Source organism: Acanthaster planci, linkage group LG15 (genome assembly GCF_054643075.1).
Source record: "Acanthaster planci isolate LZ-2023a linkage group LG15, COTS_SCS, whole genome shotgun sequence".
Taxonomy (NCBI): domain Eukaryota; kingdom Metazoa; phylum Echinodermata; class Asteroidea; order Valvatida; family Acanthasteridae; genus Acanthaster; species Acanthaster planci.
In genome coordinates this window covers 10,958,227-10,986,112 of record NC_141791.1, presented here as the reverse complement: position 1 = coordinate 10,986,112, position 27,886 = coordinate 10,958,227, and the positions used below count along the sequence as shown (strand labels likewise).

The 27,886-nt window shown below is 43.1% G+C and overlaps 2 protein-coding genes across 3 annotated transcripts; one reads left to right on the top strand and one right to left on the bottom strand.

The window, feature by feature from the left end:
* The first annotated feature begins 2 nt into the window (after positions 1-2).
* On the top strand, positions 3-14,243 carry LOC110983298 (uncharacterized). Its single transcript, XM_022242438.2, has 4 exons — positions 3-382; positions 3,724-3,850; positions 5,361-5,591; positions 5,795-14,243. Exons 1-4 carry the CDS (start codon positions 305-307, stop codon positions 7,906-7,908), a joined length of 2,550 nt encoding a protein of 849 aa, XP_022098130.2. The 5' UTR covers positions 3-304; the 3' UTR covers positions 7,909-14,243.
* Positions 14,244-14,612: 369 nt separating this feature from the next.
* On the bottom strand, positions 14,613-27,659 carry arl13b (ADP ribosylation factor like GTPase 13B). Of its 2 annotated transcripts, none has more exons than XM_022242443.2 (10): positions 26,760-27,659; positions 24,796-24,861; positions 23,536-23,606; positions 22,280-22,529; positions 21,797-21,902; positions 20,466-20,668; positions 19,953-20,073; positions 18,930-19,266; positions 17,475-17,708; positions 14,613-16,801 (listed from the first exon to the last, which is right to left on the bottom strand). In XM_022242443.2, the coding sequence occupies exons 2-10, from the start codon at positions 24,852-24,854 to the stop codon at positions 16,722-16,724; spliced, it is 1,461 nt and encodes a 486-aa protein (XP_022098135.2). In that variant the 5' UTR covers positions 24,855-24,861; positions 26,760-27,659; the 3' UTR covers positions 14,613-16,721. The 2 variants fall into 2 exon arrangements, with proteins under 2 accessions (XP_022098135.2, XP_022098133.2); XM_022242441.2 differs by having other exon boundaries at positions 27,294-27,659.
* Positions 27,660-27,886: the final 227 nt, after the last annotated feature.

Below are 27,886 nucleotides of genomic sequence, written 5' to 3'. Positions count from 1 at the left end.
CACAAAAACACCTGGAAATAACGTTTATTTTGAATGGTCCAAATACGAATTTTTGGGGCCCAACTAGGAATGCAATAAGTTTCATCGAGCTCCAAATTTAAAGAAAATAATGTCGGCGCGCGCGCCGCCGTAAGAGCTACAACATTACTGGAGAAGGGACCTTTCAAACAAACACTTGTTTACTGAAAATGGAAAATGTGAATCAGAAAATGGCAAGTGACAGTCCGGAAAGTCGGTGAAAAAATAATATTTTTCCAACATAGTTACTAGATAGTGGTACATATGATAGAAGAGACGACTAACCATGGATGCACAGAAGAATTCTTCTGACTCGGAGGAAAAAATCCTGGTGAAAACAGAGCCCCGAGAAGAAGATATTAAGGTAAATGACGACCAAATCATCCAGCTCGTACATGGGACCATCATGTACATTGTAATTTGTAAGACATGAAACGATGAAGGGCCCCCATGAATGGCCTGCATGTATCTGGTATCTATGACAATACGTTGCAGACACCAATTCTGGCTTTAATTCTGGCTTTAATGCATCTGGTGCAAATTCTTTGCACCAGTTTGCACAAAGGTTGTCAGAATATGTAAATTTTACTGGCCAGTTTATCATGTTTATATTTGTGCAAACTACAGTATTTGGTCGGGGACCAAACCTCAAACTAGCGCCGACACCAGACTATGCATACGCCGCTCATTTGTGCAACGATGACGTAATTTTTGAACTATTTTTAGATCACGGTTCACAGATAATATCGATCTCTTCGTCGGCCAGAAACTTCAAAACCAATTCCTCTGATTGATCAAATTTACAGGAAACATGCCAGCCAAGATCTAAATAAAACACAACTCGACCGTTTGTCAACTCGACTTGAGTCAACTCGACTCTCGACCAACTCGATCGTCAACCAACTCGACCGTTGTTCCTTCAACCGTAAAGGTTAACTCAACTCTCGACCAACCCAACCGTGCAAACGGTGCAACAGGGACTGGGCATGGAAGGAACGCATTTTTCCCAGTTCTGGATCGCGTGTGTAATTCGTTTTACTATGCGTGATGTGATCTGTGCATGCGCACAGTGTGGTGACAGATTTCGGGGGGTTCATGCGTGCGTGCTTCTTCTCAAATTAGGAAAATTATTTTGGAGTATCTCATTGGCACAAGTTCAATTATTGATTGCATTTCAGTTGATTTCTTGGGTTCATTGAGCCGAAATTAGCATCCATAATTTTCGTGATCTGGAACCGATCCGATCTTTATTTTTCCCCTTTTGATATCTATTTTTTAAGGAAAAAGTTTGTCTAATAAACCCATGTATCAATCATGTGGTCGAGTTGGCAAACGGTCGAGTTGGCAAACGGTCGAGTTGGTAAATGGTCGAGTTGACTCGACTTTGAAGTCGAGTCGGTCAACGGACGAGTTGGTTCAACAGTCGAGTTGATCAACGCTCGAGTTGGTCAGGAGTCAAGTTGACTCGAGTCGAGTTGGCAAACGGTCGAGTTGACCTACAATCTTTCCTTTCATTTGGTATCTATAAAAGGGGATCAAAGATATTTTTCAGTCAAATCTTGTTCTGGATGTGCCAAATTTGGTGGGCAGGTGAGTCCAACTCTGCCGACAAAAACGTTTGAACGTGAAAAAATGAAGCTTTGCCAAAGTTTACATTATGCATGAAAATGTTGCCATTATAAATCTCCATCGATTCACTGTGGCAGATTTTATGTTTACAGTGGCGATTTTCCAAATAGTGATCAGAAACAATTTTGCCATAGACTCCAACGGTAACGGCAAAGGCGGCCATGTTGGCTGCCGGCGTTTCAAATCTCGTTATTTGCCCAAAATCGTGTGGGAAAATTACATCATTATCACGTGACCTGATGAAACTGACGTCATTGCCGCTTGAACTAGCGACATAAGCAGAAACTAAGGATGTCGCTAGATTGTGGTTTGGTCCCCGACCTGATTACTATTTCATTTGTGTGGGGGTTCTATACTTGGGGACCCCCCAGTTTTTTATTATTTTAATCTTGCAAAACTGGTGGTACTGTAAGTCCCCAAAAAACAAAGGCAAATTACCCCTTTAATTGAAAATACAAACATGTTTTTATTCTATGGGGTAAAGTCCAATTTGGACCCAGCTGATTCCCTGGACATAAATTTGCCAAATTTGAAGGGTTTGGGAGGGTGATAGACTCATATGCAGCCAGAAATCAGACAGCCGAATCCACACGGTCTTCCTTATAGCACCGCTACACGGCTGCAGAACTGAGCATGCGCATTAACGAGCAGAAGTTCACAGGTACGCTGCGAAAGCATCACATATCTGCGCACGCTTAGAACAGAACACCCGCAAAACTTTATGGCACGCTTTCCTCTGACATGTCTGACTCACGTGTAGCACTGTGCAGCATCGGGTTTGTGCACAAGTCTATGGTGTAGCTTTTTTTGATACACGCCGCGGCCCCTTCCTTTTTCATTTTCCCCTGTAGCACTGTGTAGCAGTGCAAATTCGATAATTGATCATGTGCCCCATAGCTAAGGACGATGCAAGGACAGCAAGCCACTTGCATATCACATCACGACTCGACAGTGCAGTACATACATGTACGTGATACAGTTATGGTACAGAAAACATTTACTCATCCACACGCGCATTGGTTAGGTTTGTTCATTAACCACTTCCTGCCGGGGCAGTTATGAATGTTGTTGATGCTGGGGCGGGATATTTATCATTTTTTTCTGTTTTCAAAATTCTTAAAATATTCCTATCTTTATTTACTGGACACTAACAAACACGTGAAGGACTGTCTGGTGTTCAGTCTAGCCTGACAGACAAAATCTATTGACGCCTGAGTATTTCAGCCAGGTCTGCAGCCTTGTAAAAAGAGCCCAGATTGTGCGGTGTTATATAACTTTATTTTGTTCACGAACCTGGCTCAGTGCGGTGCTGACCTCTTTTCAATAGGGGCCAGATTAGCATGCAGCGGTGGTGGAGCAGCCTGGTCTTTTGTTCTGAGTACGGTCTTTTGTTACAAGGCCCTGTTCCCTTTGTCTGAGTTCGGAGACCCCGGCCACACATTTAAAGCATACGTGTCCAGATCTGGAATCCCCGGCAGGAAGTGGTTAAGGCGACCCCCAGAATGTACTCATGGTATTCATGCTGGCTGATTATCAACCCCAGCCTGTTCTGCTAATAAACAGGCATCAGTCAAGCAGTGTTGGACCTGTCACTTGACACTTCTTGGCAACCATGGCGAAGGAAACTGATACCGAAGCAAGATTTTCTTTTTAAAGCCAAATTACACAAAGGAATTGTTGTGGTTTTGTTGAAAAGGGACCGAGAAAAACATGCTGACTTGCATATGCTGACATGCTGCTGATATGAAATGACAACTCATGAATGCCGACTTAGAAATGAAATTTTCAATGGAAATGCATTACAGACAGTCAAGACTTTTGTCAAAAGGCCGACTTATACGATGTGACGAGTTACGCGATGCCGACTTAGTCAGAGTTTACTGTACTTCATCCTGTAAGGGAAAGTCACATCCCGGAATTTGAAATGCACCCGTTAGTTTTGTTCTGTAAATTTCTCAGTCCTCCAAAATCCCATGACATCTCTCCGTAGATTTTAAAGGATATGGGATGGTGAAGAGGTGGTGCGTATCTTAAGGTATCCTTGGCCTTGTTTTTTTTTGTCTGTTGTGGCCACAGGGTTACGCAGAGGACACCATGAACGAACTGCTAGCCATCTACGGCTATGACAAAGTTGAAGAGGGTGTGACTAGGGAGCTGCACTTGCACCACTTCTCGGACAAAGATGACGAAAAGGGGACAGAAGGTATGGGACACTGGAACTGCTGGGGACCTTTGCTGGTGATTTGGTTTGCTGTGTCCCTTCATTCATGCAGAGGAAATTCCAGTGGTTGCTGTTAAAAGCTGAAAGTCTTACATGTACACGTACATGTAGATCTACTGTAGCTGTTTTCAGTGCCAGTGGAGATAAATCTTGGGTTTCTTATTCGTGCACATCTGATGGAAGGTCATGCTTGTTAGTCTTGATAGAGTCTTTGAAAGAAATTGCTTAACCCTGACGGTACCGGGCGTTGTTTGGCTTAGAGTACTCAGTACTACAAAATACTACGTAACACTCTGAGCCTGAAGGACCTAGTGCTACAAATTACTATTTCTGGCTAGGTTTATTCCATTGTTACTCGTACAGAGAACAATGAAACCATGCATTCATAGTGCCACAGCACTGTATGGTACATTGTCTTATCTATTGTATTTTATGGCTTCAGAGAATAATAATGTCATGTCCTCTTACAAGCGACAGGGCTGAGTACTACATTTTACTTTGTAGCATTCGGGACTGCTAAGGTTAAATACATGTAGTTCAGTGATCTTCAGTGTTTTAGAAAATATCCTGGGTAGCATCGTTGTGTTCAGAAAAGAAATGCCAGACAGCAGAAAAGTAAGAGAGAATGCTGTACACATCTTTGCTGTTGGAAAAATGCGATACATGTATATGCCTGTTTGTGTTTCATTTTTAGACTTTTGTGCAAAATAAATGAAAGCTCTGCTCCCATTTTCAGTTGATATCGATTTCACAAAGCAGAGTTCCTGAGTTGGAAAGAAAGACATTTTGCAATGGAATAATCAACGGCCTAAGATTGTTTCAGTCAGCCTTGGCATTCTGAACTTGGTAGACCTGATGATTGTTACAGTGTTTGGTCACATGAAATAAAAAAAACTCACAATAAGGAAAGTAAAACCCAGGGCAAATACTCGTGGCTATCAGAGAGAATTTGCCCTGACCATTTAATATAGACATTTGGGGATTTTATTTGATGTGAAATGGTAAATGTCATGTCATGTTTTCATTTGGTGTCAAAATGGCAACTGCAGCTTTCTTGACTTTCAGCTGCACTCCTTTTGCACGTCGGCATTCATAATCAACACCCCAAGAACACTGTTTGTGAGTCCCATGAGAAGGGGGTTTCAAATACGCCCTAGGTGTCCAACATAGCCTTATTGGGTATCAGGGGGCACCCTGTCGGCTAAAACATTAAATGGGTCACTTAGTTGTGCATGTGATCTACATGTATAGTGTTGTAGCAGTTGCCACAAATACTTGCCACCAAAACTGCAAAGTATCTTCCAAGTTTACATTCCTCGTGAGGCGGTTTGTGTATTTCCTTGGGCATGACACACAATAAAATCCTGTCTTTCACTTACACTTGATATTCAAGTTTGCCACAGATTAAAGGGGCAGTTGAACACATCATTCCATTTCATGTGATCTTGTTTTGTTTGTTTTTTTTTCTTTCTTTTGCCCCGTCATGAGATAGGCTCTCGTGGCCTTGTGGTCAAGCAAGAAGTGGACAATGAGGACGAGTATGACATCAAACCACAGATAGCCGACCACCAGCTCAGTGACCAAGAGATGGGGGAGCTTCAGATCAACGAGCAACAACTCAGTGACTACCAAACTAGTGGCCAAAGCTCCCCAGTTGATGACCACTTCAACAATTCTGGTACTGGCAGGAGTGGCTGCACTTCGGCAGAATGTAGCGATGGGGGTGAGTTGAGTGGAGACAGGGTGTGTAGTGACCCGACGATCAAATTCGGGGCTCTGCTAACTGTAGAATTCTTCCCCTACAATGACCGTCCTGTGCTTACTGCAGTACTGCAAAAAAATATTTCATGAACCCGAAAGCACCGAATCCATTGCCAGAACATGTATAATTGAAGTTGAAGGTCATCTTTTCGTTTCGGTTCACAGAAAACCATACTGGTTCTGAATATGAGATTGTGTGTGCTTGGTGCCAGCACTACGGCTTCAAGAGGTACACTCTCAACACGACCACGGAGTCCAAGGCGTTCTGCAGCGAGAAGTGCTTTGCCGCCTGTCGCCGGGCCTACTTCCGCCGCAACAAGGTGTGTGACTGGTGCCGGCACGTCCGCCACACCAAGGAGTACATCGACTTCCAGGATGGCGAGCGCAAGCTGCAGTTCTGCAGCGAGAAGTGCCTGCACCAGTACAAGATGGACGTGTTCTGCCAGGAGACGCAGGCTCTTGGGGCCGCTGCAGTGCCGGCCGTGGACACGGGGGCCGTCGTAGAGCAGGCAACTCCTGGGAGCGAATCCGTCGTGGCTGGAGCAGTGAACAGCTCAGAGGAGATTGAGTGCGGTGACAGCAACATGTTGTTAACTGTGGCGGCTGACAGCAGCACGCAGCCATTCATGCTGGGGAACGGCATCCACCGGCTGCCGGCTCAGCCAGGACAGGACTGGCCAGCTCTGGCCACCCGGACCCAGCCCAAACCCAAACAGCACACTAACAGGACCGTCATAGGTGTGCAACATGTTGCCATCGCACCCAAGGTCAGCACAGCCAGCAGTCAAATCGCCCCAGTCCCGACGGTCACCCAAGTCGGCTCTGCAGCTCCTGCTGCTACCCCGCCAACTGCTTTCCCCACCAGGGTCACCCCACCTAACCCTGCTGGTCAGGTGTACGGCTTGCAGACCATCATCCAACCCAGCGTGGGCAGCTCCCAAATCGTGGGCAACTCCCAAGTTGTTGGCAACTCGCAGGTCATGGGTCGCACCCCGGTGGTGGTCCGGGGTACTCACTGGCCCCCTGTTGTACGACAGATACCCGGCTACGTCATCCCGAGCCAACAGCAACAGCAGCTATCGCCACCAGTCGTCCAGGCCCCAAGACGTATCCTTCCAGCTCCGTCCACCAAAAACCCTGAAGCACCTGCCTCAGCAACTAAAAAGGGATCAGAGACTGCAGCACCTCCACAAAAATCAAGCTTGCCTGAAGGTGGCCAGCCATCAGCTCCAAATTACAGCCACTTTCTACCTCCAGTAACAGTCATGGTCCCCCAGCCCATCTTCATTCCCATACCCTACCCTATCCCCATTCCTGTTCCCATTCCCGAGGATACATTTTATGCCATGAGAGCAGCGTGTGCCACGAGCAGCAATGGTTCTCAAGAAGCAAGCTCCAGCTCCAATGGTGAGCAAAGCAAAGCCGGCAGTCAACACCTGACACATGCTTCCACACACCTTGATTTGAGACACGGAAGACAACAGACCTCAATTTTCCCCGAGTCGCTTCACAAACAGACGGACTCAGAGTTGGACTCTAGCAGTTCACACAGGTCAGGCAGCAAGCGACACCACCGACTCTCACAGCACAGGGATCAGGTGAGCTGTCCCAGGATAAACGAGCCGGCCACCTACCCAGATGCCAAGCACAAGGCTTGGCAGCCATTCTTCAAGTACAAGATCCTGCAGCGGAGCACCAGCATGGACCTGAGCCTGGCCAGACCTCCTGAGGAGGTCCCTTCCAAAGCCATCCACAAGCCTAGGTCTGAGCCAGGCCAAGCCGGCAGTTCCATCAGCAGGAGCAGTGGCAACATCAGCGCCAGCAGCCACCACCACCACCACGACACCTACCTGACGCCCGCCGATGTCACGGCCCACCTCAGCGGCGAGTCCTCGGCCAAGGTCCGGGAAGCCCTACGCTGCCACCTGACCAAGCGCCTCTCGCAGTCAGCACTGAACCTGACTGAGGTGGGCCGGATGCCCAACCCTCAGGATGACCTACGTCGCTGCCAAAGCTTGAGCAGGCTAAGGTACCTGGAGCCAAACCACATGGAGAAGCTCCCCGAGCTTGCCGACGGATATTCCTCTCCAAGCCACTGCTCTTCTGCCTCATCCACCCAGAGAAGTGGCCTCAACCTGCCCGAGAAAGAAGAATCCAGAGAGGGAGAAGAGGAGGGCCAGCCAGTACCCGAAGATGGAGAGCCACAAAGTCCAACAGCTGAATCTGACGAGGACACAATAGGACCGGAGCCCAAGAGAAAATGCCTCGACCATATTTGAGAGTAGCATGGGGCCAGTCTCACAGAGCTGCTCAGCACATAAATGTGCTTAGAACAGGAGCCTGATATAAATGGAGCTGCTAATAAAATGGAAAATGTTGCTAAACGAAATTTATTCACGAAGCAAAAATCAGCTGAGAGTCATTTACAGGTCTGGCCCGGGCACCTAACGATGATAACTATAATAATAAGGGGCACTTCTAAAGTACATCATACAATTAAGTCTTTATGCACTGAAATAATGGTCATTATACCAGGAACATGTTCTAAATTATTGAACTGGGTACCTGTAACCAAAATCACTTCGTATTGCTTCAGCCACAGGAAAAGAAAGTTTTTAAAGATGGTTAGAAAAAATTTGAAAATAAGTTACGCCACAAGAAATGTTGTTTACAACCAGAAATTGTTGAAGAGCATACTGGTCATAAATTTGCAACGACCGCATTGGCAGTATCGGTTCATTCTTCACATCTTACACAGGTAACCGGGTGCACAAGTTTTACTTCATGACGGTACCCAGTTCCCAAAGGACTACTCAATGTACATGTTCACCCCTGATATTCACCACAACGCTGTTTGGCTGGTACTACAATTTTCCTACCCCATACCGTTCCTGTGCAAAGCAAGTTTCCGTGTTCCTCAGCTCTGTCGAATTGGCCCCATGTCCCAGCCGTGCTACTTCAATGTGTGCTGCCCGTGACTGTTCCTCGGTTCTATTTTGTTTCAGCTTAAGAATCTGGTAAGCAGCATTGGCTAGGAAGCAACTCAATAAACTAAGAGCACTGATGATGGCAAGCTTGTTTTTATGCTTAACAGATTGCTGGAAAAGTGAGCTTGAATAAAGTGCTAAAACATGAATATATTTCATAGCCTTAAGCAGTACATGCTAGCATGTGTTGGCTGTTTGCCTTGTTTGAAGGGTATTTTGCTACAGTTATGTGCTGTGTTCACTGCTTGCAATAAGCAATGGCTCAGAAGCAGACATGGTGTGCTTGTCAATTTGTTAGCAGATGAAAAATAGTAAATCGCACCTCAAGTACGAAGTTACAAATGGTGTCTCCTGGGGACCGAAAGTTGTTTCGAAAGTGACTTTCTGGGGGGATCAATTGAAAGCTTGCCACCTGTTTTAATGTAGACGTCAACGACCATACGAGTTGCATGTAGAGTTGTCATACCTTCCATTACACTGTCACGGAAGAGGCATTTGACTCTCTGAACACAGGTGAGGGATGTGACAGAATATTAAAGCTAACGTGGTCTTTTCGCAGCTGCGAGGTTGTACAAGGAAGCACTGTGCCGACCAAAATGGTGCCCAGACTCGTAGGCAATTGAACCGTGCAATTTGAGTCGTGTTTTAACAAATGATCCTGCCTATAGAAGTACAAAAATACAAGGTACAAAAGGCAAGAAGTCTGTTTGAAGAATGTTATTTTTGGATTTCTTCAGACTTGCACGGCTCTCCTGGTCATGGAAAATCCTAGGGAATAATATTCGTCCAAGAACTTAATGGGAAATTGGAGGAAAAGGATATCCTGGAATCCAGTTGTCAGAAGAATAAAAAAATCATGGAAATCGAGATCATACTCATACTTTTTTTGGGGGGATGGGCCACTTTTTAATTCGATAAACTTATGGACTTTATTGTTGCCATTTTGTAGTAGTCACTGTGGCAGTCTTCCAGTTCAAATAGTACAAAACAACTTTTCTCTGCAAAATGGCATTATACAAGTATATCATGGAAATTGTCATATTTTAGTCGTGGAAAGCGGTGGAATTTGTTTTTTAGATGTCTGTGGGAACCCTGCCTTTATAGTAAATCAGTGAGGTGGCTTCTAAAAGCCACAGTCTTTCAAAAGAATTACCCTATCCCCATAGTTTCTCCAGTTTGCACCACAAAAGATCAGTACAAGATGTACGTAGTGATTATGGGCAGGCAGTTATCATGTTGGACAACATGATAACTGCCAGTTCCTTCGTGGATGTGACATTGCAAAAAAAAACCTTAAATTTGTTATCTTTTTGTTGTTATCTTTTAGTTGACAAACTTTCAACGGTCAGTGTATCGTACACAAACATGTAGCCTAGTGTTAGCCATGTGACATTGCACCTACATGTACTTAGTCTGTGAGTGGAACCAGACCACCTTGCCCACGTCTTGTACCACCTTGTATCCATGACTGCTTATCAACAGTTGCCATGACGTCAAAACTTACCAAGGCCTGGCACATCTTCTGCACACATGCCTCCTTAAACCTTGTTATTTGTATCAAACTCTGACATCATTCACTTTAAGTGCACGTTTTGCTCTAACACGAGTACATGTATGTCATCAAATCTCAGCTTAATTATAGCGAAGGTCTGCACAGCAATTACATGTGTGGTGAAGGTCCACAGTATCGATGTACGACGTCAGCACTGTTTAAGCACATGCCCATTTATGTGTACGTGTAAAGTCTTCACAAACAATGTGGCTCTTGTCAGATTGTGAGTGTTAAGAATTTGGTTTTTCTTTCTTTTTTTTTTTCGAAATATGTGGAAGACTAGCAAGTTCCACTGTGTGTTTCAAGAAACTACTGTAGGAGCAGGGGACATTGGCTCCGTGCCGTGACAGTTGAGGGCGCCATAACCCATTTGGGCACTTGCATTTCACTGGCAGTCCACCAAACACTTTTGCATAGGCCAGGGTGGAGTTAGACCCTAACCCCCCCCAGGACGTATGTAAAATCATATTGAAATAGGAAGACTTGGGACTGTTTGGGTTGAAAACCATGCACACAAGCAGAGTATGGGCAAAACGTACAGTGGCCATACATGTCATTTAACATGCCACTGGAATTGTCTGTATGAGTTCATATTTGAAAATGCCACTCATGAGTTGACAGTTGCCACATTGTAAACACAGCTCACGGTGTTATTGGAAACCAAATGGAGAATAAAAGGGCTTTTCAGTAAAGATCTTTTGCTTCGTAATATACGTACATGTAATTTGGCATTTTTCTATGTTTTTTGGTGTTTCTCCAGGTGTTTTTGTTTTCTTGGTGGGGTTTTTCGGTTGTTTTACTGTTTTTCTCAATTGGGGTTTGTTAAAAATTGTGAATTTCCCTCATTTTCATGTCCATTAATTGTAAGTCAACTCATAGGAGAAAAAGTAATCTTGCCTGAGGTTGTATAGCAATGTTTTCTGGAATCTTCACAATTGTCAACACCTCTGACTGCAGTGCTACGGCCAAATTAAATTGATTTTTAAAAATGCAATTTTTAAGCCTTCGGCCACTTTGGCCTGGTAACCTATGCATAAAATACATCCTGGGTACCAGGCAAAATTCACAAGTGGTTGACCAGTGGTCATTTATCAAACTGGGCTTTTGTTAGACAGTTTTTCCTTCCTTGACATAAATACGACCACAGTGTGCTCTGCAAGGCCATTCTTGCCATGTTTGTAACAGTTGACCGGGTTCATGCGGTCTACGTTTTTGTACCATAGGAGAGCACTCTAAACCTGTTTAAAATATAAAACACTGCTTCCTGCAAGTAACACCGAACCAGCTGCTTCAAATTAAATCTTAACCCCTCTTCCAAAAGGTCATCAAAGCCTGCCAATGGGACAATCTTAACATCCAATTTTGCCCATCGCTGTCCAAACGAGCAGGAAATCAGACCGCAACATCCCAAGCACTTTTTTGGGGAGGATTTTTAGCGCTGGAATCATGCAGTCATTGAGGTCTGTAACTTATCATTTCTGTGATTTCTTTTGGATATTTTTTTTTTCTCCCTACACGGCGAGTACTCTGTAGTCTTCCCACTGTTCCAACAATTCAAAGCTACTCAGACTGAGGTTAATTCACACCACAGTCTTCCGTTATTGCAGTCAGCTCTTCCCCGGTTAATCAAAAACTGAGGTATCAAAAGCAATGGAAACAAAATATGTTTTTAACCCTAGGTAAGGATAACAATATGTAGATGTGCAGGTAACTGTGATATGTGTAAAATGTCGTTCTTTTTGTAGTATGCCAGAGTAACTGTTTAGTGAATGCCGAAGGAACGTATCACACAGCATGGCCAGCAAAATTGTCGCATTTAGTGTCTGCTTACTGTTCTGTACTTTGTTACGCTCCCAGCGAGTAGTCTGCCATTATACCTACCAGTTATAAACCCTATCCCTACCAATTACTCTGTGTCACAGCACTAGATAACTTAATAGGTTGTACCAGCGACGGTGTACGGCAAACTGTTTTATTTGTGAAACACGGGGTACGCTGGGTCATGAGAAATGAAGTCCCCAGTGTGTTTAGGACCCAATATCTGAATGAGTTGAAGGTACTACTTAATATTTACAAGCCATTACACGAATCTCACCTAGTTGAATATCAAGCGGAACCACTTAATGCATTGTACATGTCATTTTCAACTGCATGATATCTGTTTCCGTCGCGATGCTGACCGAGTGACGTATCAAACTAAGGAACTCAGTTTGCCGTTTCTAATACAAACTTACAGCAAATTTTTGGGGGGGAATGTCTTTTGGACTCATTTTTTGTTGGATGTCCAGTCCCAGTTATGGTACAGAAATGAAGAAATTATCTTGGCAGTAGAAATTGTTGTTGGAGAAAATACACTTGGAAAATGTTGTCAACTCGTCACAGACTTTATACACCAGAAGTGGTGACAGGATACGGTCTCTCTGCAAAGTTCACCTGCCTCCTATTACCTGTAAATTTACACTTGTATCAGTTTCCTGTTAAGCATGAAAAGGTGTGCTTTAAAGCAAAAGTGTGCTTTTGTAGTAACCATGAATTTAGATACGTAAGCAACTCTGAAGAAACAAAGTACATGAAAGCTTTGTGCTGTTTCTTGTTCATGTATATTTAGCATTAAAAAAAAGTTACGTAACTTTCAGGCAGCTGTATCCAGCATAGGCTTTCACTGTTAATGAGGTTCCATATTTTTATAACGAAGTCATAAAAGATCTCAAAGCTGTCATATGAATAAAGTGTAGATTTGTGCATACACAGAGCTGTATATTTTGACAAACAACATCATGTTGACATTAATGTGTGTATGTTAGATAGTTGCTGGTAGGCAGTCGTGGCAAAAGTAGTTTTTCATGCACTTGTAATTACTGTAAATGTTATTTAAACTTCTCTGATGTAATCTTTTATGTGGACACCTTGCCTAGGGCTTTGCTCGGGTGATATCTTGCAATGCCTTTTTTCCGCTTGTAAACCCTGCCCAGATGCTGATCAGAAACGTGGGCAACATCAGATCCATGTTGACAAGAATGATGGTTATCGGTAATAACAGGTGGGTCGCACCCAAACTCTGTTTACTGTGGAACTTGAAGAATTTTGTTTGTCTCAGGTGTGACCAAATTTCACTACGTGATGCCACAAGGCATTTCTCATTGTGCATGTGTTAGATGAAGGCCTCAATGCACCATATTCAGACTGGCATGCATGTCATATGACAGATGTGTAATCCTCACGTTTAAGACACTGGTGATCGTACAAGTCTTTAACTGCCAAAATTCATGAGAATTTCATATTTTCTGGCAACATCCTTCCCGAAACAACTTTCCACTTCGGAGAGTGTGCAATGGACAACTTCCTAAGGCTGGGTAGGTAACTAATATTTGCCTTGTAAGATTAAAACTCAAATGAAACAAAAGGCGTAACGGTCCTACAAGAAAAGAGTGCCTATAGATCGTTGTGTGAAGATGATGTTCTGCATACCAAATATATGTAGCATAACAATACACAAAGGAAAAAATTGCTTGCCTTTAACATGTCTTGAATCCTGGACCAGATGGATTGATGTTGTTTGTAGCTGCCAAGTGTGCTTGTTCTCTGCCCAAAGCAGGTCATATCTGTCGTTTCTCCGAAAGACGTGGGCTTTCATTCAGTATTGGACTCATGGAATAGTCCCATGTTTTGAAGGACCTACATGTCTGTGTCCTTCCTCCATGGTCTAACTGCCAGCACCAACATGCAATGGACATCTTGGCATGTGCCTACCTGTAGCTGCTAGCCTGGTCCATCATGGTGTGACTTCTAGCATGGTTCACAAAAAATCAGGTTTTGGTAGCTCTGCCAAGCTTGTTGTGAGTCAAATATCCAAGTCAAAGAAGATTCCTCAAATAGTTGTGATATTACCACTTGTAAGCTGGACACCAAGACTTCAATGCTACATGTAGTTGCCAGCACCCTGTGTGGTAGAACTTTCTTAATGAGCACGTAGTTCACGACAAAGCTGTTGCAAAATGGAACAAGTATTCCGTTCTGACACCTACACGTGGGCAAGTAATGGCTCTTAATAAGACATCCAGCACATTATGGAGAACTAGTGTTATCACTGAAATCTGGGAACTTTGCTGTTGTTTTGCTCTGTGATATTTAGTTACCTGCTCCAGCCCCTTTGATTGAAATCAACCTATATCTCTCAAAGGATGTAGAAGCTTTCAGCTCAAAATGACTGACAACACAAGTTTTGAAAGCTATTATTCAAAGCAAGCATTTGGATTTCTCTCCATCATGATCTTAAACTAAAGACAAAGCCACACATTTGAGAAATGCCCAGGACGTTATTACAGTGTGAGTTATTTTGTCGCATTACTTGATGCCGAGTTACAACAAAGGATGACTCTATCTTCTGAAAGTAACTTTGTACAGGAGGACATATGTTGAGTTTATAAGTTGAAACAAGCAGACATCCATCTTGAATACTGTAAATTTAATTCTGATCTTTGAAACACATTTTTTTTAATTCAAATAATTTGTACTTACAGAGACTTTTACTTTAAATATCGATTTCTACAACAGCTGTCCTGACGAAAAGCTGAAAACACAAAACAATGACTACTTAAAATAACTCCATAGAATTTACAGAAGTCAGTTGATTCGAGTCCAATTGCAAAATGAAGAATTGGCTTTAAAAAGAGATTCCCTCCTTTCAAAATGTTATTCCTTTATCAAGGCGAGTACAAACTCCACAGTCGGTTGTCAAAGCTAAATACCCTTCCAAAGTGAAGGTAAGACGGTAGTAATGAAACGTGGACAGTGTTGTAGTCGAGTACTTTTCGAGTACCAAGTTCTCTACCAGAACTTTAACTCGTTAGGAGGGAACAAAGCTGATGTACATGGGCATGTGATGGTACAATGGAAGTCCTCAAAGGTGAGATTACATAGTAAAATGATGACTTCAGACAATCAGTGTTTCATAAAAATTAAAATTTTAGGACAAAACTTACTTGAAAAGTACCCATTCGAGCACTTTCAGAGTACTTTTCTCCTTCAAACTTAAATGAAAATCCTCAAAGGTGAGATTACATAGTAAAATGATGACTTCAGACAATCAGTGTTTCATAAAAATTAAAATTTTAGGACAAAAATTACCTGAAAAGTACCCATCCGAGCACTTTCCGAGTACTTTTCTCCTTCAAACTTAAATTTTACAAAACAGGGAGTGTCTGAAGTCTTTTTATTTAGTATGTAGTAATCTTACCTTTGCACATTTACCATCAAATAACCTGTGCACTCCGGCTTTATTCCCTCTTACCCAGTTCCATGTCTGGCAGAGCACCTTGGTACTTAAAAAGTACTCAATACAACAATGAATATGGAATGTTTAATTAGATGAGTGAAAAACATCCTAAGGGATAAACCAACATAAAAGGCATCATCCCATGGCAGGAGTGGCACTGATTAATTTATCTTTGGACGGGCAAAGAAATGGGTTGTAACAACCACTATTAAATATGTGCTTGGCCGTTTAGGACCACGTCAGGAAAAGGGACACTGGTAATGCACGAGTCGAAGACAGGGGGCATAATCAGTGCACAGATTTATTCCCATTCATAAATATCTTTGACGTCACAACGTCAAACCAAGTTTTAAAAATTATGAATTCCGATCAATATTTTCCAACAATATAATTTCTTTTTTTTTGGCCACATTACGGCATGCTCCTCTCGTGAGTAGTTGTAAACAAGTTCTTTACGACATGGAGACCGGCGCGTGCAGGGCACGTACTGCGTGAGGTGGCGTACAGCCTCACACCGGCCAAGTCATGGGCTTTTGACCGATAGGATTGGGTAAAACTGTCTTAGGTGTAACGAGTGTTCCTTCCAATCTCAAGCCGGTGAGTAAAAAGTGACGAAAGTTTGAATGCATTTCTTTTGAATAATTTAACAAACAAATAATGCAAACTTGGCATTTCCCTCATTTTCAAAGACGGGACCCCTCTTGTGGAAATGCTAACCTTCCAAGTTTCAGTGTGGCATTGCCGTCCGTGTTTCAGAACTAATCATCTGCATCATGAACCTTGGAAAGAAATCTCAACGGTGTTATGTGAATAGACTGACTCAGGGTTTCCAGATATTGACAAATTTGAGCATTTTGGCAACATTTTTTGTTCAGGATTGTAAAGGCTTCCCAAAAATAAAACAAATCTCCCAATGACCAACTTGATACAACTCAATGCTGGCCAAATACCAGCCAAACGTGGTAAGTACTGAATAAAACCTTAGCTGGTTCCCCCAAAAGTTGTTCAGAAACATGCCTTTTGTATTGTGACATCAAATGAAGTCTTTGGTTGGAAATGTTGATCTCGCAAAAAAGACATAATGGACTTTGCTGTGACTCAAATAAGTACAAAAAGGGCCCACAACATCAGTTGTTCTGAAAGTAAGCCTGAATACAGTAATTTGACCCCACAGTGACATTTAAGGCAGTTTTCTAGCAACCATTCCACGGCAACAAGAGGCTATTCATACAGGTATGCCCTCAATGACTTTAAGCTCCAGAATTATCATTGCTCGAATCACATCATCACGTCGTCATCCTGCTCAAGATTTGGCTGGTTCCTTCTCGACGGAAAACCCACTAACTTGTCACCATTCACTGCAGGACAAAGACAAAGAAAGTTTACCGTGTAAGTATACTTGGCTTCCTGTCCAAGCGAGGAGACAAATATATAACAAATGGACTTATCAAACAGAAGGTGGTGAATTTTTCCTACCGATGTCTGTGCATACATTTCAACTCAAAGTACCTCATGAAAAGTAACATGAAATGTTACCTTTTTTTCTGAACGACACTGCAAACAGTGCTCACACATGGACCAGTGGGAAATGTAGATGATATTACACGGTCTGATTCCACTGACTAAACCAGGCGTATCTAGCATGGAGGTGTTTGACAAGCACACCGACTCTCACTAGAATCACCCACACCAGCTTCCAGGGGAAAAAAACAGGGTTATATAAGGAGTAATCCAACTCCTGTGGCCAGGTATCCATCAATAAGTAGGAATGGCCAATTTGTGATCAGGACAAATGTATTCTGTCACTTATTCTGGGACACAGAACTTGAGGAATTTCCTGATGAAACTTCATCCTCCAAGATTTTTCAAAATCCACCAATTTGGGGAGATTTTGGTTAGATTTGGGCAAAGACAAGCCTGCCACCATTACTTTACAACATATGTCATGATTCTGAATGTATCTTGGAAGAATGGTTCCAGAGGGTTCCTGGCACAAGTGCTTGGGATTTTTTGGATAATACTGTTACTCACATGACGACTTGATGTCCAGCGGGCTCAGCCTGGGGCTGACCTTCTCAGGGAGGGGATCCAGTGTGGGCTGGTGAAGGGGCCGTGAGAGAGGCGGTTGGTTCATGGTTGAGGCCCACGAGGGGACCGTCAGGGGGCCTCTTGGTCCCTCAAGGGGTCCGTCCAGGGCCAAAGGGGCCAACTTGTTGGTCTTCTTTAATTTTTTCTTTTTCTTCTTCTTCTTCTTTTCTGGGACCTCTGCCAAAACGAAAGTGAAGAAAATATACCGAAGTTGGATTCAGACTAGGGATCACTGACATATCAAACCGACATTCGAAGCTATGTAACCCTAATCGTGACAGATTCCTCCCCGAGTTCATTTCATAGAAACAAAAACAAATATGAGAGGTAAGGTACCATACTTGCTGTCAATTTTTTTTCATTTTATATGCTTTGGACGGGAGGTATTTCAAATGCAAATACTTACCTAAACATTAATTCACCGATTTATTATCGCGTCAACTCTGTATGACTACTCATCCCAAAACAAAAGTTAGCCAATTTTCTTTTCAGTATGATTCATGTCTGGGACATTTTTCAAAAACTCAAAATAAACAGCCCTCAAAACTCCACTTTTTTAAACCTCCAGCAAAGAATTTCATTCAGAATTACTGTGAATTTTTCTCCTTAGAATTTCGAGCATCCAAAACAAGGCACCCCATTATATGTGCAAGTAGGCCTTCTTCTGTACAAGGCATTACCAGACATTAACCCTAACCCCCCCAAGGGTTGCTGGCCCTAACCTTCCCCATTCACACCAAGTTAAACACCCATAGGGGACTTTGTGCACAGAGGCTGTTGGACTTCGTTTTTCTGAGGTATGCCAAACCCAATGCAAAAGCCAGCTGTCTGGGCCTACCAGACCTATCCCCACAGAATTAAACACTTTACTACTGGTTAATTCTGTGTGGTTGGGGAAGGTTAGGGTTAAACATGCATACATTGATAACTACAACTGACTCGTTATGTTTGACGACATTTCATGTCAGGTTTTATTAAAGTTACATATGATACAATGTCACTCCCTTCATCACAATACTGTATAGGGTGGACTGTAGATTCTAAAAAAAACATGCTGTTACAAAGAGCACATTCTGAAAGCCCAAATGTCTTGAATTCTTATACTTTTATGTATTTTTCCAGCCCTTTCCTGAAAAGGTTGTGATTGTAACAAGGTAATTCACCTGGTCCTAGCGGCCTTGTTAAAAAGAGAGTTGACTGTATGGGAACATGTGTGTATTCGTGTTAACATTTACATTAGAAGTTGCCTGTGGGGTGAACGGAATTGACGGCAAAAAACTGACGCAATGGTCCACATGGTGAAGTGGAACAACCAAGTATTGATTGTTAAAGCCTATTATACTTTGTGGATGGATAATTTCAATCTATAAATGAAGACGCATGAGAATTTATGCCCACCTTGAGGGGAGACAATATCGGCTTCATCCTGCCCTGTCGATGCGGCCTGTACCACCTCCTCTGATTCCTTCTTGCTCCGCCCCTCCCTTGTCTCCTCATTGTCATCGTTCTGCTCGCCGCCAAGCCGCATCCCTACCTCCTCACTCTGGTCCAGGTTTTGTGACTGGTCAGTTGCCTTCTGGGAGATATCGGGTTCCACATCTGAATGGCCCGTGTTGGGGAGCTGTTGAGTTTCTGCCGAGTCTTTGGTTTTGGCGATCTCCTCTTCCTTTGCCAGCCTCTCCAACTCCTGTCTCCTTTTCTTCTCTTTAGCTTTAAGTTTTTTGGATTTCTCTGCCTGTATTCAAGATAAGACAAACTGTCAAAATACGAATCCTTCCTAACGCAATTTGATGAGCAAACACATTGTGCGGAAAAAAAATTCCCTGCTAAATCTCTGAATATCACATTTTTGGTTTTTCAAAAAAAAACATTAAAATTCACTCAAAAATATTTTGGGTAATGCAGATTTTAAAAGTGTTTTTTTTCACACAGCCAGACAAACTCTGGGAATGAGACTATGTGACAATAGAAGATAAACTTAACGGGCAGAATTGCAAAATTGCACATTAAAGGTATGGGGACAAATTACCATAACACAACTTGGAATCATCCACCTGAGGACAGTGATCAATCAGATAACTTGGGATTTCCATCAGAGGCAAGTAATCAATCACATAACTTGACATTTAAATCAGAAGAAAATAATCAATCAGATAATTTGGCATTTCAATCAGAGGCAAGTAATCAATCTGATAATCTAAGATTATCCACCAAAGGCAAGTGATCAATCAGATAACTTCAGATTATCAACCAAAGACAACCAACCATAGGATAATCGGGGTTATCAACGGTTACCCACAGGCATCTAGCAAATCCCCAGTGAGAGTGAGAAAACTAGAGATTATCTAACCAAGGCAAGTGATGACAAGACAACTCTGGCACACCTACTGCCAGTGTGAAAAGCCAACACGTCTGGCTGACCTTTTCATCCAAGTACTCCTTGTTGACCGGCTTGAAGGGGTCGCCCATGATGACATCTTCGTCGTCTTCGGGCGGGGCTTCCACTCCAAGGCGTTTTCTTTCCTCCTCCTCCTTACGTTCTCTGAGTGGGAAAAAGCCTCTTTGTTATACCGAGCCGTCCCACATGCACAAAATTAATGGATAGGTACTGTTGATACCCTTGGATGCAGGAAAATGTTAGGCGCGCATTACGTTCCAATCACATCATGCAAGCGCGTAATACACAAGTGTATTCGCGTAATACACGAGTGTATTCTCGGCCTGATCATGAGCATACTCTCGCTTAACCACGGGTCATACTTCTTCTGTTCATACAATCAGGAGTATACTTGTGTTAACACGAGCGACAGGCTTGAAAGCAGCCTAACTCATTCTAGTTCCCGCATGGTGAAGATACAGTTGGTATGCATATATTCATTCCCTTAGACTGCTATTTCTAAAGTTAGCCCGTGATGTTGTAACAATTGTTTGTACCTCTCTTCTCGTCTTTTTCGTATCCGTTCCAGCTTGGCCTTCCTCTCGATGGCGTCTGCCTCCTTCTGCTCGTCCATCTCCCTGGCAACACGTGCGCTCAGAGTGGGCCAGTCCCGCAGTATACCGTGAAGCAACCACTGAAGGCCGATCGTCACTGACTTGTCCATCTTCTTGCCGATGCCCTGCGTGGCCGAACACGTCTCCTGCAAAGCACACCCCAAACAAAGAATTAGAAACGCCCACTTTGAAAACAAATTTGTGTGGAGCCAGTTTGGCTGATCACGCTGGAGTTTACGTGTATCTCTGGGCTTCCTTGGCACAACATTTCTGAGGATGTTACTATTTCCCCCGAATGGATTGCAAATCTATTGAAGGCTGTTCCCCACCATATGTCAGCCAATACACATTTTCCTGGATGGAGAGAGGCAAGTATGAGTGAAGTAGCTTGCAGAGGGCCACAACCTATAAGCCAGCAGCTGGATTCGAACCCTCATCCCAAGAGAGACAGGCAGGAGTGAAGTGGCTTGCCCAAGGCCACAGCCAATGGCCAGCAGCTGTATTTGACCCTCTCATCCCAAGAGAGACAGGCAGGAGTGAAGTGGCTTGCCCAAGGCCACAGCCAACAACAAGCAGCTGGATTTGACCCTCTCATCCCAAGAGAGACAGGCAGGAGTGAAGTGGCTTGCCCAAGGCCACAGCCAATGGCCAGCAGCAGGATTCGAACCTCTCATCCCAAGAAAAGACAAAGGGGGGTAGAGTGACTTGCCGAAGGCCGCAATCAATGACCACCAGGTGGATTTGAACCCCTAACCCCCTGGTCATAAGTCACAAATCTTACTAACTAGGCCACACTCCCCTCAGTTTCCCCTAATCAACAAACTGCCAGATTTCTTCCGAAAGTCCATTCGCTTGATGTGGATGCTATTGAAATGGAAAGCCATGAATAGGACTCCACTTTTATTAACCCAAACAGTCCCCACTCCTCCAACAAAACAAAAACGGAGGACTGTTGAGGTTCAGGTTTTAAAGGAAGAATCAATGCCACCAAAAAATTGGACTGCACTGGAAATGAAATTTTATTTTACTAGTACAAGTGCATACATGTAACTTAAGCAAGGACAGGTTGTCTGGAAATGGGATCAAGTTTTTTATGATGTGACGCCCTCCAGCACGGTCAACATTCAGTGATTTATATGATTTTGACGGATCTTTAATGATTTTTCATGATTATGGGGGGTTCCGCGTATCTGGTCCATATGAAGTGAAAAAAGAAGGGTCAAAGTGATGTATTTAACAAGTCAGTGCATGAACTATGGACAGCTGATACATACCACACGGCAGGGGCATTTACTGTCGTTGACCATGTCTTCAAGGTTGAGCTGATCACAGATGTCTATCTCATCAAGAGCGCCCTCTTTGTCCTGCTTGTTGGCGAGACTGCCCAATTAAAAAAAATTGACTTCATGCGAGCAACGAAACTACTGCACGAGGAGGAAAAGGTACCAGAGAGTAAATGTGAGCGGTACACTACCATCGCATCGGCAGTATTCACTTGGGAATTTCAGATACAGGTATTTGCCATCATTTGGGAACTCCTGAATCTGCTTCCAAGATGAATTGAATTGAAATTGATTGAAACCAGAGTTTCTGTCAGACCAAAATGAAATTCTCAATTTTGGGGGGGCACATTTTGAAAAGAGATTCCAGTATCATAAAAGAAATTCATAGTCATGGTATCTTAAAATAAATATGCAGCTTTGGGTAACAAAGTTATGTCTCCATGTTCCATCAGGGCCACCATAGTTACAACTTACACCAGGATGCGTTTCCCGGCAACCCTCTCCTGTTTCAGGACCTCCTGCAGAACCTCCTGGCATTCCCGTAATCTAGCCTCGTCGCTGGCGTCGATTACAAACACCAAGCCGTGGATCTCGGCGTAGTAGTTCTTCCAGATGGGGCGGATCTTCCTGCCGCCGCCGAGGTCAAAGACGGTGACGTCAAACCTCTCAAACTTGAACTGGACATTGGAGAACCCCACAGTAGGAGCCACGCCCTCTTGCGATTCTGCAGGAATAAGGAACCAAACCAGTTAGGAGGTTGCAGAAGAAGGGAACTACAAGACAGGACAAATATTATGCCAGAAGGTTCTTAGTTTCGAGAAGATTACCAAACTATGACTGCTCAAAGGGCTCCATGCAGATCGAAAAGTAAACGGCCTTTCAAGTGAGAGAATGTGCTACTAGGTTCAACGGGAAATTTTTGAGATGCTGGTGGCAGCAAACATGACAGTCCTTTTCTGCTGTCTGTGTCACACTTGAGCTAAGGTACCAGTAATGTTGGCATGTTCGAAATTATGAAAAAAACAACAGAAAAAGACCTTTGTGAATGTCTTCCCCCACCAAGCATCTCAGAGATCTCCCATTCTTGGGCAGCGGATTTGGGGAGATTCAAGAACGTTCCTCATCAAGATGCTTTCCAGATAAACATAAAAGAAAAATTACGCGCTGCTTGTGCACATTCCAGTGAAATCAACATGCCACACCGCAAGTGGGCGTGAACCAGGGTGAGGGAACACCAGTCGCCCCGACTGGAGGTAATCCTTCACTGGCAAAGCAGAGAAAGAGACTGACAGGAGCTTTGGCAAATGGACACCTGGCGCCCACGCAAAGACCAAATATTCCACCAGAGTCTGGTCTCACTAGCTCAGCGCCGCTAGCCAGAAAGTCCATACAAACTGGTGCATTTGTACCGTGTTCCCTCACAAAAGGAACTTTGTGGCATGTTCTGTTTTTGCACAGAGCATGCAGGTCATAAACTCTGATGGCTCTTGAGGAAACACTTCCACAGCACGCTACTTGCATCTTTAAAATCGATTTTCAGAGCCATATTATGATGTCTTTGATTAAACAGCAGTCTCTCAGAGAAGCAAAGTCCCAAAGCTGGTGGGGTGGCCTACAACTGTTTAATCTGTGAACTCATTCATTCAACAAATTAGTAAGGAAGAAATGCTCCAAGATGACGGTGTATGAGCAAAGATCTTCAAATTGATCTTCAAAATAGAAGCTCTTACCTCCCTGAATGCCTAATATTGCTGTCGTTTTGCCAGCATTGTCAAGACCTATGAGAGCCAGGGTCACTTTCCTGAAAAAAAAAGCCAAATGCTCAATGTTTCTAATGCTCGTTAGTTCAAGACATAGGCTTTTTACAGACGGTCACTAATGCCCTCATACTAATGGTACATGATCTCTCATTTAACCCAGTCAAGGGTTCCTCTTCATCAAGTAATGCTCAACATGACTGGATCTGTCTTCCATTATTTTACCGAAAAGCTGTTTAATTAAAAGAAAAGTTGTGTGACTATTCTCACTTTTAAATTGGATTTGTCAAGATGAGTTTAGTCTGGTACTATAGTAATTTAGTCAAACCAAACAAATGAGACTTGGTATGTGTATTTAACCAAATATAGATGACCTACTCACGTGATGATTTACAAATAAGCCTTTGTGAGTTAAATTGAATAAAATCTGGTACACTGAGTTATCTGATTGCACATAAGCATACTTTGAATTCACCAGACTTAGGATACCGTTGCTATACTTTATGATTTAGGGCAAGCTTTTGCATAGCGACCTCCATCTGTAAAATGAACTGGTTCCTTTGTGTCCTTTTTATCCATTGCACAAAGTGTATTGGTGCAAGGCGTTTCTCATATGTCTAGGCAAAAGCTTGCCACGAATCACGAGCTATAGCAACAGCGTCTTTAGTGTAGAAATTCAAAGTGTTATGTTCATGTGAATGTCAATACATGCATTTGTTGCATCCCAACTTTGGCAATAATCCCAACTAGATTTGGGACAGTCCAAACTGGGACAGATTAGTTTTGGGAAATCCCAACTATGCTCCAGCCACTGCAGTCCAGTTAATTCTCTGCTACCAGAGCATTTCACGGCCCACAAACTAGAAGCTTTTCAAATATGGAGGAGTTGGTGTCTCAAATCAAACATCAAGCTTGTACTGCTGTGAAAGTCTGGCAAAACCAGGCGTGCTGGCACAGGGTTGTGCCACAAAAGGTGATACAATTCAGTACCATCTTTAGAGTTGATCTCTAAATTTGATCAGAAATTAGTCTGGGAAACTATTTACTTACCCACTAAAAACACCGACAAAGAAAAGTGAAAGATTAAAATCATGCATGTGATGTGTATATAATTAAGGTTTCATTTTTTAGATTCAACATGGTTGCCTACTCTCTTGGAGCTAGGATCGTCCCCACTTGAGACTGTCATAGTTGGGATGTGACCACACTGACTCTGGAAAGTAAACCACTTACTTGAACGGCTCCCGTTTCTTTTTCATCCACTGGAAACAGTTGGCCATCAAGCTAAACATTCCCTTCCTGTAAAATATTTCCGAGAAATAAAATACCATTGATTAACACCAACAGTCCCAAATCCTCCAATTTCAATATGATTTTGCATACACCCTAAGGGGTTAGGGCTAATACAGTGAAAATTGTAAATATACAATATGGAGAGTGAAATACAAATCTGCATGGGGAAAATTCCATATTCACAGTTTTTAAGCGTCATAAATACTGCCCAGTTTCTATCCTCCTATTGTACCTCAGCACTAAACCATTCTCTCTCACTGAAATTCTTTTAGAAACTTTTTTTGGTGTTAATTACATGTACACAATCAAAGTTGTGATGGTCAACATGGAATTTTTCCTTGGATGAGGGATACGGACAGACAGTCGCAGATCAAGTCCAAATTTCAAAAACAACTTGATACAAGTCAAGATCAGTATAATACCATTCACAGCTCTGCAGGGCCCACTCTGAAATTTCTGTGACTGAGCGCAATCATTTCATAGCAAAATTCCTTCACTTTCTCTAGACATGAAGTATTTTCATAAAGACTCAAATTACATGGAAGCAGTAACACATCATGGCATCAAGCAGATATGCTCAATTCTCCCATGGGAGCAGGTGATTGGCACAAGCAGTTAATAGAGTGTGGATGATCGCTGTCTGATCCCCAGGTCAGATTGGTGGATTGCATTTGTTTTTCCTACCCAAGCAATTAACAATTGTCCCATCCTAAATATGAGTTATTTCATCTTTCAAATCAAATCCCACATAATATTGCACATATTTCATTTTTCTTTTTGTTTGTGCAGTTGGCTTGCATCTCTTGTTGGCAAGTTTATGACCAGGTCAAGTTTAGTCATTCCTGTGGTCAGCATGACCCCTTTGCACGAGTTTGAATGCTGTGCAGAAGTTCCTGGATGACCGTTTGCCAACTCAACACAGGACAACTCGACCGATGGGACAATTCGACCATCTGCGCATCAAATGTAAAGACATGCCCTTCCGTTGATGAAGATGGTAAATTAAGTCCTGGCATACTAGCCAACACCGATAATAATGCAATGCTGACTTTTAAGGCACCGGTTGGATTTATGCATGCAGACTAGAAGTACTATTGATCTTTGCAGGACACCTATGAACTGTGGATGGTGCTCTGCACTACCAAACGTGCTGCATCACCATCTTATTCTCTCAGTAGCCATAATGCTGTCGACCGGTTCCCTTGCGTGCCAGGCCACCAGGTCTCTGTGCAGTTCATGCCCCACTTAGGTCAACCCATCACACATGCAAATGCCCAAACGCATCAACTGGCAATCTGTATTGAATACCCCGCACTCCGCTAGCTGGTTATGTACATTTGCTGCAGTGCACAGTCAAAGTTGACTTGTCTTAATAAATGGATGAAATGGTCCCACTGGTCGAGTTGTCTCAACAGTTGAGTTGTCTTCGGTCCAATCAGTAAACAGTAGAATTGTTTGGCAATCAATATCTGCTGTTTGCCCTCAAAAATAAGCTCCAAATATCGCACAGATTTTTGGTGTTTATTATTTCAAGTAAGATTACTAGTTAACACTACACTAGTGCACGAATAAGCTCACTCATTCCGGTTGTTAAGCAGCAAGAATTCCACATATGGACAACGCTGATTTCCCTACAATGACCCATCAGCCATCCAAAATCAATAAAATGTCCTAAAATGTTGCATTGACGCGACATTGCGTGACTCAAGTGCACAAGTCGCATCCTCCTACTGAGGTATTCACTTAGAAAACACTTGCTTAGTAAGTCTTAGCCTAGTTAGAATTTTTACAACCAGTTTCAGGGTTTGTGCACAGGGTGTCAATTGGTGCCCGTAAATGGAAATCTTTACGGTAGGCCTAATAAACAATGCTAAATTGTCATAATGGTGTACATGTAGGCCTACCTGATGACAGAAAAAGGCAAGGATTTTTAAGAACGTTTATGCCAACACTCAGTCTCAGAGCTGCCTTGTGTGTTGTTCATTCAAAGTCTTTGCAGAGAGCCAGGAAACAGAGACACTTGAAGAGGTATTGCATGGCTTGAGTACACAATGTGTACAATACAGACTTTACCCCCAGAAGTGGGGTACACAGACTTCAGCGGACTTCAGCATGTTCATTCATGATCTTGAAGTTGACCAGCGTGACACAGTAATCATGATGAAAGCCAGATATCATCAGCGGCCATTCACATTGGTACTGCCAGTGCCATGTACATGATGTATGACTGCTGGTACTGTGGTAGTAGTCAAGATTGTTTGGCGTTTGTGACTCCCTAAATTCGAAAATCAGATGGTGAAAGTAGAATTGATTCGATGGTGAAAGCAGAATTGAATAACTGTCCTTTCTCTGGTAGGCCTAGTAGTATTAGTAACAATTCGCATCTCACAACTAGAACTTCGGCACCACGATACCACTGCTGCGATGTATGTACTTACATCGTCGTCCGGCCGGCCGGCCTCGCACTCACAGGCAATCCAGACAAGCGCACATTGACATGGGCATGAGCTGTAGCGTGTACGGGAGTCTGGGTGCCAGACTTAATTACTTACATTTCATTAGAAAAGTCACGTGACGTTGTTTTGTTTCCGCAGCAACATTGCCTCCAGAAAATAAATAACGCCTCTTCTTATTATTCCCCTTCAAATCTTAATAGCATTTTTTAGTATCACTCTTGAGTACAACATTAGAATGAATGGCTTTTCTGGACACGAAAGAAATATGACAAATTTATGCCTTTGAGGCCTGCTTTGGTCCCTTTTTTGTTGCGCTGCCAGACCGGGCCCAGACGTAGACCAGCAGAGCAGCTGGGCTGCGCACGCAAGGCTGAAGAGCTAGCCACGTCCAAAATGGGACCAGTGTGCTTTTTTGTAATGTCATTTCCTGTGCTCCTATATCTGCGCGGTTGCCAGCAAGACTGTGCACTCATTATCCGATGTAAAAACATTTAAACTTCTACGTAGTATTATAAAGGTTTAATCTGAGGTCTGAGGAAAATGGTAAATATATTGCATAAATATACTGTATAAAT

What these genes read in the sequence shown, in the direction of transcription:
- arl13b (XM_022242441.2), bottom strand. An exon ending in GTAAATGCCCCTGCCGTGTG is followed by an intron (nt 20,669 to 21,796) that starts GTATGTATCAGC and finishes TGTGCTTTGCAG; the next exon opens with GAGACGTGTTCGGCCACGCA. An exon ending in GCTGGACATCAAGTCGTCAT is followed by an intron (nt 16,802 to 17,474) that starts GTGAGTAACAGT and finishes TTTGTCCTGCAG; the next exon opens with TGAATGGTGACAAGTTAGTG.
- LOC110983298 (XM_022242438.2), top strand. Translation starts at nt 305, where the DNA reads ATGGATGCACAGAAGAATTCTTCTGACTCGGAGGAAAAAATCCTGGTG. An exon ending in CCCGAGAAGAAGATATTAAG is followed by an intron (nt 383 to 3,723) that starts GTAAATGACGAC and finishes TTGTGGCCACAG; the next exon opens with GGTTACGCAGAGGACACCAT. An exon ending in TGACGAAAAGGGGACAGAAG is followed by an intron (nt 3,851 to 5,360) that starts GTATGGGACACT and finishes GTCATGAGATAG; the next exon opens with GCTCTCGTGGCCTTGTGGTC.